The sequence below is a fragment of the Haliaeetus albicilla genome, chromosome 7 (assembly GCF_947461875.1).
Source record: "Haliaeetus albicilla chromosome 7, bHalAlb1.1, whole genome shotgun sequence".
Taxonomy (NCBI): Eukaryota; Metazoa; Chordata; class Aves; order Accipitriformes; family Accipitridae; genus Haliaeetus; species Haliaeetus albicilla.
In genome coordinates this window covers 43,578,017-43,588,488 of record NC_091489.1, presented here as the reverse complement: position 1 = coordinate 43,588,488, position 10,472 = coordinate 43,578,017, and the positions used below count along the sequence as shown (strand labels likewise).

General features: G+C 46.2%; 1 protein-coding gene across 6 annotated transcripts in view; it reads right to left on the bottom strand.

Moving 5' to 3' along the window:
- Positions 1-1,868: 1,868 nt before the first annotated feature.
- Positions 1,869-10,472, bottom strand: part of B3GAT1 (beta-1,3-glucuronyltransferase 1) — a 43,180-nt gene continuing 34,576 nt past the window's right edge. For all 6 annotated transcript variants that reach the window (XM_069788117.1, XM_069788118.1, XM_009918131.2 and 3 more), the window contains 2 exons: positions 3,863-3,981; positions 1,869-2,601 (listed from right to left, as the gene is read on the bottom strand). In XM_069788117.1, the coding sequence (XP_069644218.1) occupies positions 3,895-3,981 (87 nt within the window). In that variant the 3' untranslated portion in view covers positions 1,869-2,601; positions 3,863-3,894. The remainder of the gene's footprint in view (positions 2,602-3,862; positions 3,982-10,472) is intronic.

The following is a 10,472-nucleotide window of genomic DNA, read 5'->3' as shown; positions in this document are numbered from 1 at the left end:
TAACAATCCAATCTATAGCATTTTAATAGTTCTATATGTTAGGGCTAAAAATAACCAAGTCCAGTTCCAGGCTTACATTTTCCCTTAATTCAAAGGTAAAATTGTGCTTCAGACCTTTTTGAAAGAATTGGAACAGTGGGGGTTGATCAAAGGTTTGACAACAACTATGAAGGGGGATGTAAGTTTGGGGATTTTTAAAGGGGCTGGAGGCGGGGACAAGGGGTATGTTTGTTGTACCTCAATTTCTTCCTCAGCAAGTTTGTCAATCATCTCAAATACGCAGTCAACCAAGGTAGTAGCACCCAGGTTCCTCTTCTGCATTGCTTAGTCCTGTGTCTCACTGAGAAGCAAAATACAATTTCATCGGAGAACACCCTTTCATCAATGCTATCTCAGGTCCTTTGATGTTACAGAACAGGTAAGAGGTGACTAATGTTCTACATAATTTTTCAACCTACCTCAAGCCAGGTGCTGAAGAAACAGAGCACTAAGCACAGGATCCCCTTACGAGGGTGCTGCTCTATCCATCGGAAGTTAACTCTCGAACTGCTCCAGCATGGCTTTTCACGCCAGTAGCTCTGCAGTAGTATGGCATGGCCCTGAAGAAGGGGCTAGGGCTGAAGGATACATTCCAGTAGAATGGTAAATGCACTACCATCAGCTTTTAACATTCGATCCCTAGTTTTAAGCAGTTAATTTTATTTTTTAAGAGTGGAAATTCAGCTTTATGTAGGAGCACCCTTCAGAGAATCCCACAGCTACTGCTCATGTGAACCAAATTAGAGCTAAACAGAACCAAGATCTGAGCCTGGATGAAGTATTACAGTGTATGGCCACAACAATCTCATTAAAACCCACTTCCAATTATTTTAGCATGGATTAATAGAACCACATGCTGTAAACATAACTCCATCCAGGAACAGTGGTCAACTGGTAGTGGTCAATGGCTCTACGTCCAGATGGAGATCGGTGACAAGTGGTGTCCCTCAGGGGTCCGTATTGGGACCAGTACTGTTTAATATCTTCATCAGTGACATAGTGGGATCCAGTGCACCCTCAGCAAGTCTGCAGATGACACCAAGCTCAGTGGTGCAGTTGACGTGCCTGAGGGACAGGACACCATCCAGAGGGACCTGGACAAGCTCGAGAAGCGGGCCTGTGTGAACCTCAGGAGGTTCAACAAGGCCAAGTGCAAGGTCCTGCACCTGGGTCAGGGCACCCCCCGGTATCGATACAGGCTGGGGGATGAAGGGATTGGGAGCAGCCCTGCTGAGAAGGACTTTGGGGTACTGGTGGATGAAAAGCTGGGTGTGAGCCGGCAATGTGTGCTCACAGCCCAGGTAGTCAGCCGTATCCTGGGCTGCATCGAAAGAAGAGTGGCCAGCGGGTCAAGGGAGAGGATTCTGCCCCTCTGCACTGCTCTGGTGAGACCCCAACTGGAGTACTGCATCCAGCACCGGGGTCCTCAGCACAGGAAAGACGTGGGCCTGTTGGAGAGGGTCCAGAGGAGGGCCACAAAAATGATCAGAGGGATGGAACACCTCTCCTATGAAGAAAGGCTGAGAGGGCTCCAGGGAGACCCTATTGCAGCCTTTCGGTACTTAAAGGGGGCTTAGAAGAAAGATGGGGCTTATAAGAACTTTTTAGCAGGGCCTGTTGCAATAGGACAAGGGGTAACGGTTTTAAACTAAAAGAGGGTAGATTTAGACTAGATAACAAGGAAGGAATTTTTTATGATGAGGGTGGTGGAACACTGGCACAGGTTGCCCAGGTGGTAGATGTCCCATCCCTGGAAACATTCAAGGTCAGGTTGGACGGGGCTGAGCAACCTGATGTAGTTGAAGATGTCCCTGCTCATTGCAGGGGGGTTTGGACTAGATGACCTTTAAGGGTCCCTTCCAACCCAAACTATTCTATGATTCTATGAACATAGAAGTATATATCAGAGTGCCCTCCAAACCATGAAACTAATGAAGGGAGAGGGAATACAAAGAGAACAGAAATACTTAATGGGTTTGTTCTAACCTGCCTTGCTTTTCACCCTTCCCCGAAACCTTCCTGTCTTGTGCAGCGTAATAAACACTGATTAAAGTAGGTCTAAAATTAAGGGCCAAGGTGCCATCTCGGAAGGCAGCTGTCCCCTCCACGAACAGAGAGCTGCTTAGGCTGTTGCACACATAGCCACAAGGTACATGTGTCTCAGGAAAAACAAGTCACCAGGGGCCAACACGCTCCTGTGGGCATTCTCACCCTTGCTTCCAGGTCCTGTAAAACAGCCCCCTCAGTCTAGACTACCATTCCAGCTGGGCCACGTCTTCAGTGCATCGTGCCCTGCATGCACTTCTCCCAAACTGAGCATCTCGCGAGGCAGCTGGTCTTCTACTGAAGCTGACGTCAGTCCTGTATTTTCTGTGCTTTTTCTCCACCTCCAGAGCGTCTGGTTCTGCTCCGAGTCCAGGAGGAAGGGCAGGGGAATCCGGGTAGTTTATGTATGCAGTGTTGCTTGTTTTCAGTATGCTAAAACTCTTGGAAGTCAGCAGAGGTCCTGGCTGGTTGTATGCTGTGGAGAGGAACCTTGCAGGCTGTGCATGAAGAAATCTTCTGCAACAGAGACACAACCAGCATGTATATTACCCTTCTGCCTCACTGCAGTTAGCTGCCACCCCTTGGAACTATCCCAAAACCCATCTCAGATTGCAGATCTGTGAGTACTGCTGCTAGGCAACTGGGTGTTGGTGAAAAGCAGTTGTGACAGCGCTGAAGAGCTATGGCCCTCTCTGCAAAGCCGCTATATATAGCGCAGATAATATGCGGTGCAGACTTTCTTCTGCTGTCCTGCCAATGGGCCGCAAAGGCAGGCCACTGCAGCAGGCAGGGCTCCATCCAGTTAGCCTGAGGGAATGTGCTATAAGAGAGCTCGTTACTGTTAAAAATATACCACTGCTGAGCAAATCTACCCCTTTCCTTTGCTGCTTACTTCTCTGTATTCAAGAGGAAAAGAGAACAAGCAGCAACCTTCTCTCCCTTCCAGGCCTGGTTCTACACTCTATTTAAAGGGAGTAGAGCATTTATGGTTTTTTCCCCATAATAACGAAGTGCAGCAGCATAGTCTGGATGCAGATACAAGCGAATAGCCCACCCTTTAACCTAGCAAACCAACTGCAGAGTGCGCTCTGGAAATACAGAAGACTAAATGCACCAGGGTGCCCAGGTAATTCAAGGTGAGAAGCCAGGGCATGAACAAATGAGCAGGATGTCAGCCATCAAAGTGCATGTTCTTTCCTCCTTTCCACTGAAGACGACACTACATGCTCACCTTAGGTAAACAAACACCTCTTGTGGGGTTTAATCCACACACTCCCTTGCTTGTCACTGACTTTGTGTGGCTTCGATGTGGATACAAATTAAACTCTTCCCCGAGTGAAAGCTTCTGCCTGACTTAAAAATGCTTTCACTGATACTGCTTTAGCTTTCCTCAGGTGTTTGCAGGTGGATGAATCCGCATCCTTCACCCTTATGCTTTAGCTATATTTGTCCAGTTAAGAAGGCAATCTTCTTGTTTAGACAAGGGGTTGTTTTTTTAACAGCGTAACTTCTGCCTAAACTCTCACTCCCTGGATTTCTCTTCTTCCCCCCAACCTCTCACCAGGTATTTCCCCTTTAGCAGCTTGTCTTAAAGATACAAAAAGAGAGATTAACTAATGGTCTCAAGAAGCTTTGCAGTAAGGGAAGGTCATAGATGTGAAAAAAATAGAAATTAAAAAGCACATTTAAAAGAGCTCTTAGCTTTTCCCTGTCATTGTCTAGTATTTTCCTCTTTTACTGGTGCTTCTCATTGCTGTTCAAAAACGCGAGCTCCTACCTGGTGTTGGTCTCCATTCAGCCTTGCCACAGTCAGATTTCCACATTGGGATCTGTGAATCCTTTCTTCCCCTCATTCACCAGCACAGGCTTTTCTGTCCTTGTATGCCAGACTAAAATCTGAAGAAGCCAACAGAAGTCATTAGCTGCACTTCTTCACTGCATTAACAAATATTCTTGCACATTAAATCAATAGCGCAATTTAACCATCTACCCTGGAGCCTAATGGCGCATTCACAGCTGAAAGGAGGTTTGCATAAAACTTAATTTAGGCAGGCCTGCTGCTATCCAAAATGCACAGTGCACAGAAATTACCCATTTTACAGTGTACTGTCTTGGGACATTAACCTGCTCCTTCCATGTAGTTATCAACCATCTTCCTCGAAAGGCTCATCAACCTTTTCAATGATGTAAGGCAGTTCCTTCAGAACCAGAGAATCACATGCGTGTTTCCTCATAGACCAAGTTCCTTACTCAGGTTCTTGGTTATCATGTTACTACACCCTTGGCCAGCGTGGGAGTTACTTGCCAGGCTCAGAGTGGAAATGCATATTCTTGCCACTTCAGGTCACATTGTGACTCATGCATTAGAGGGAAGAGGCGGTTAAACTGAGTACCACCAGCTGCTCCAATCGTCACCGTTGCCTTTGGTTGTGTGAAATATTGAAATTAATTTTTCAGTGCACCTGTGAGGGAAGACATCAGTCTGCTCCCTAACCTCACTATCACTTATTTTTCACTTCTAAATTCTTTCAAGACCCTAAAAAGACATGAGAGCGACGCTGATCTGTGAAGTACTTACTGCTCCTCCAGTTCTCTGTTGCAACCTCTGCTGCAAGATGCAGGAGGTAGTTACAGAACACTCCCTTCCTCCCACATGCCCTGGGCTGCACGCAGCCCTTTCATAACCCAGCAAGCATTAGTCTACCATATCACCTCAAAAGCCCCATCCACATCTCTTTTGAAATGCTGGCCCCGTGCTGCCATCCACTGTTCTGTACCAGGTCCAATAGGTTGTATCACTTTCAAACCCTTCTCCAACTTGCTTCAAACAGAACTGAAGCTTCTACTAAAAGCTTTCCTCGGTCTTAGCAGCAAAGTTTAATACAGATCAACATCTGTGGAGGAGAACAGTAAAAAATATAAATTGAAGAGGCGGTATAACAATTTTAGAGGGGGGGGAGTATTATAGGTAAATAGTTTCTATTAGCTGTGCTATATACTGCTGGCACAGACAGTTCTGGAAGCTGTTTAAAATACTCTCCCCTCACTAGACTCAATTATACTCATTGCTTTGCTCCTAGAACCTGAATTGCTGGGAGCAGCTTTATCTCTTCAGAGCTACAGTTTCCCGCTTCCCTTCACCTGTTCGCATTGATATTTCCTACCTTGTGGGGGTTTCCTTCTTGTTGCTATGACAATACTCTGCACATTTAATCCAAATATCTGCAAACCATTTCATACGCAGTCCCTGCTTTTCTGAAAAATGAGGGCACGTTCTGTTTCTAAAGGATGAACAAAGCACTTTTCAAACCCTTCTGGTTAAACAGGAGCACCCCCACCTTCCCAAGAAGCTGTTTGACCAAATTTGTCTCTGATGTGAGCAGTCACCTCCTGTGCGGGGCTTAAATCTCACCTGCTAATACTAAGGCAGTAGAGACCAACTGCTGTCTGGAGTGGGTCCAAAAAACCATTTCATCGCTCCCCCACAACCACTTCAGAGCCCGCTCATCAAAGTTAGCCTTTATTACAGTCCTGCTCACCCACTGCAGCAACACTGCTGCAATTACTGCGTTACTTTTCTATGAAAAGGCAAAACCAAATAGGTCTGTACAAGTGGCGCTCAGTGCTATGGAAGCATCAGTTACAGGCTCCTCATCTAACAACAGAATGTATAAACCTTAATGTAATCCAGGTGCTAGAAAAATCTTGTAGCCATTTCTCCTTTCCAGCAGGAACAGGTAAGAGTTCTTTCCACTTCTGACACATAAAAACTCAACCCTGCTGATGGCCAAGGGCTGCACTCTGCCAGGAATGGGACTCACACTTAAGCAACTCTAACTACCTACTCCATAAACAGAAGACCACAACTATGCATTATTAGCTTTTCTTTAAACTGGATCCCACTTTTAGCATTGTTACAGCCAAGTACCAAAAAGACAGTTATATTAACTGAAATGGACCAATTTTTAGAGTTTGCAGCTTGATACAGCAGCTTCTACCATTTTTCATGCTGTGTTCTTTAATGTGGGAGGGACATCACCATTTAGTACAGAAACACCTGCTTTTCCTCTCAGCCAATTGCTTGATTTTTTCCACAAGCGGTGTGTTCGTTTTATGCCTCAGGGAAACTTTGGCTTTTGCGAAAAATACAACTTGCAAGGGAGTAAACAGTATCTCACTTTCCCTGAACAGTGGTTTCATATAGGTCACCTGAGGGAGTCCCCTTCAAAAATCTCTACTATTGCAGAACACTTCCAATCAGTTACAGCCTTGCCATTCAGAATCACAGAACTCAAAACAGGTCTAAGACATTACAAGGATTCATCTCCATAGCAGATTTCTTCATTGTCTTCTAACAGGAAATTAAAAAGCAAACAGGCAAGTCGACCTACGGTTGGAGGGGGTCACAGGATTTTAAGCACACAGGTCCTCCACGGAGGGTTTCAATAATTGTTATGTGAAATGGAGACTACACGACATGAAGAAAAAGAGACACCAAGCTAAAACAACAGATTTGCTTCCTCCCAGCTTGCGCAACCCCAAATTTCTGCAGGCTCGCTTAAGCATTGTGGGCTCTTCTCCCAAAAGCACATCCATTGCTTCTCCCTGTAACTCTTGCTTTTCTCATATGTCGAGAGAATGACGGCCACTGCTATTAAATGAGGCAGAGCTTAAACAGTAATCTTTAACGGTGCAATTACACCAACTCGAAGATTTGTGCTTTGTGATGATGGGTATTATAGGCGGAACATAGAAGACCACAAGAGAAGAAAAGGTTACAGTGGTCTAATTTGAGCTATTGCAGCTGCAGCACAGATCTGAGGGTCCACCGTGGAGCAGTGCAGGCAGACCGTGCTGCAAACCCCCAACTACTCTGATGTAAATTACAACTTTCAGCTGTGGTACAGGGGATGGCATTGGCATAGCAGTTCAAGTGACTAATCGGGACGAGACAAGGCCAAAAGAACCCTCCGAGTTCTGCATGTCTGTTGTAAAAATCAACAGCTCGAGCACTGGTGTCTTCACTGGTGTGCGTGTGAAGCTTAACCCACAAAGTGCTGTCACGTAGCAGTCAGGATACTGAAAGCTCACCGCAAACCACTGGTCACAAACCCACATGAAAAGAGGAGCCCAATCTCAGGAACAATCTAACCCAAAAGAGGACAGATCTTCTCCATCCGTACCCTGCTGCTCAGCCCCTGCAAGGCAAACAAAATAAAGAGCTCGTGAAGCCGATTCCCCTGCCTGCCGTATGTAGCACCACAGGATAAAATCAGGAGGAAGCAAAGTACTCCTTTTCAAGCCTTCTTGCCTTAGGCTGACATTTTCCCTCTCTCTTGCCCATTCCGAGCCAGTTTTAGCTGTTTTACACCTGTGACATCGCAACGTAGCCAGTTCTGGTCTCCTTTTGCTGTGCAATTTCCTGGCTGGTCTCCTCCATAAGCACAAGGACTTATTCCCCTCCCAGAGCCAGTTCCAAGACCCACCGTAGCCACAGTGTTGGTGTGGGGTTCAGGTACTGCTGGGAGAGCTCTCTTTGCTCCCCGTTCTCTAGCCTGTGTCTGAGAGCAACCTGTTATACCGACTGTGGCATTTAATAGTGCCTACAAGCACCTCTAGGGCTCAGAAACAGCCATTTCCCAGCCCAGCGCAAAGCTGCCAGCCGATTCCCTTTCACAACATCCACCTAAACACCGAGCTGCTAACCTGCAGATTTAATCTCAGATTTTACTCAACCACGAGATAAGGAAAGAGGAGGATTCAATAGCCGGGGCCGCTCCAAGTCTCCCTCCTTTAAGGGCTCCCTGGTTGAGCACAGTGCAGCTTGTTTCCTCAGGTGTTAATAGAAAATGGGGAGCAGAATATGTCCCAGCTACATCAACCTTATGGGAATACAGAATCTCAGACCACTATCCTGTGTCAATGGATTGAAGAGAGTATGGTTTGCTTTGGGGGTGTGCGTGTGGAAATGCAGAAGCAGCAGAACACAGAAATACATAGCATGCTTGCAAAGCCTTGTTTCCTTACGACTCCAGTATAAACCAACCCTTCCCTCCTGATAAGGAGGGATAATTCTCTCCTTTCTCCTTGGCAATTAATACTGACTTCCTTAATTTTCTCCTTCATTTTGGGCGGTTCCCAAATCAGAGAAAATAAGCAGAATATACGTCTTTGGCCAAAGCTTAAGCTTTTTACAGGAATGTACGTTTGTGGGCTGAATTCTGATAAATATTACAAATACCAGCACTGCACACAGGGAAGGCAGCATTTTTGGAGAACAGATGTCTGTGCTTATCTTACATACTTCTCTGATCCCTCCTTAATGACTCTATCTGAGCACATCATAATTTTTAATGTAAATCTCACTGCAAAGCAGGAGAATAGTTACGCTTAACAGAAGCAAACCATGACAACTGCTGGGAGCACGCTAGCACAATGAGAAAGAAGTCTGTGCTTTGAGCTTGGGGCAAGAGGACCCCAGACCGCAGCCTACTTCTGTCCTGCTCTGCTGCTTGTCTGGACTTTCCTCTTCGTCAAACGGGCGAGCAAAACAGCAATTGGGAAATGGAGGCTGCTGGCACCAGCTAAAAGCAGAAAGGCAAAGCTCAACCTGCAAAGCTGCACTCAGAGTTTGCCAGGAGCAGACAGCATTCAGTTCGCAACAAGGACGCTTCTAAGATCCCCACAGCCTAGCCAAAGAAAGAAATGCAGTCTGCTTCAAATCCTGGCCAGCAATTCCTGCTTCCTCCCCATCTCTGACCTGCAGCTCTTGTGTGACAGCATCGACACAGCAGCCTGTCTGACAGCACCATTTTTTTCCCTCCTGCCTGGAAACAACCTTTTCCTTCCTCTCCTTCTTCCATGTGTTCCTCCACAACCATTATTTCCTATCCCCAGCCTCTTAACACGGCTTCTTTCAAACAGTTATTTACAGCAGGGACAATATACCAAAGATTGTATAGCTGGCCATGAAGTAAACACCCCTAATCTTCTGTACACCAGCCTAAAAGCAACCTGTGCATCTCCCTTGGCCTGTTGGAAACACATTTATTTCCAGCCAGTGCTTTTTTGTTAGCTAGTAGGGCACGCAGTGCCCAAGATAAGAGGTCTAGTTTTAATCCAATCTCTTTTCCCACCCTTGGGAGACCATCTGTGTTATTTATCCCAGTGCTGGACAGCCATAACAACACACATGCAGATTGAAAAAATGAGGCACAGCAGGTATCACTTAATAAACAAAATTCCTTCTCCCCCTCAGCTCCTCTTCCTTATCCCCGGACTCCTTGCCGGAGCACTGCTGAACATCGAGATCCTTGTTTTAGCGTGGCTGTGGGTGGTGGAGCAGTGCAGATGGAAAGCAAAGACAAAGGTTATTACTCAAAATTTTTTCCTATCCCAAAAAGCGATGGAGGCTTGGGTCCAACTCTGGGTCTGTCAGCAGTAACAGCTCATTTGTAAAGAAAGAAAAATCCTCCTGGGACAATTAAACAATAAAAACTCCCTAAATCAGTCTGGGTGGTGCCTATTACAGACAAAGGCATGAAAGTGCTACACAGGGGTCCGTAATCGCAGAGGGACCCCCTCCATGCCCGCGGTGCTCTGTGGACCCACTCACAAATCTTTCAAAAGCACTTGACAGCACCTCCATTGCTGACGTGCTGTGATTGATGCCTGTCACGCTAACCAGCATTGTCTCATTGTGTCTCGCATGCTCCCCTGTCATTCCAGACGGGTATCCATCTGTTGTCTCTCATTTTAGACTGGGAAGTCTTTAGGGCAAGAACCATCATCGCGTTCTGAATTTCTACGTTATTTATCACATAGGGGTCCTGCTCCATGACCTGGTGGCTCCTAGGCAATGTGTACAGTCAAATAATTAGCAGTCATTTGATAGCAGTAACCCCACCACAGAGTGAAGCTTTATGGAAGCCTTCTTGAGCTCAGAGCAACATGCCAGGCATTAAAACATTTCTACATGATCTCTGGCACAGAAAGATCCAGGTTGCTGTGGACAACTGCAGCGATGTTGCATAGATGTCAAGAGGGAGAAGACAACTTCGCGGGAAGGCAGTGATTGTGTGAACAGTCTTTCCCTGCAGCTGGGAAACACCATGGCTTACACTCCTGGATTACAGCTCAGATGGGTTCCAGGGGGCCAAATCTCACAGGATGCTGGCTTATCACAGGAGTACCAGTACTCAAAAGCCCCCTCAGGAATTCATGTAAAGCAACCGACATACATTTCACCTATGGAATTCCCTGATCCAGGGGATTAGCAAGGCCACAGGTAAGCCCACTTTGAAAATAATAAGGATATTTTCTAGAGGTAATATAAGAAAGAGGAACAGTTACAGGGGAGAGAAGACTCCATATTTCAAGGCCTATGG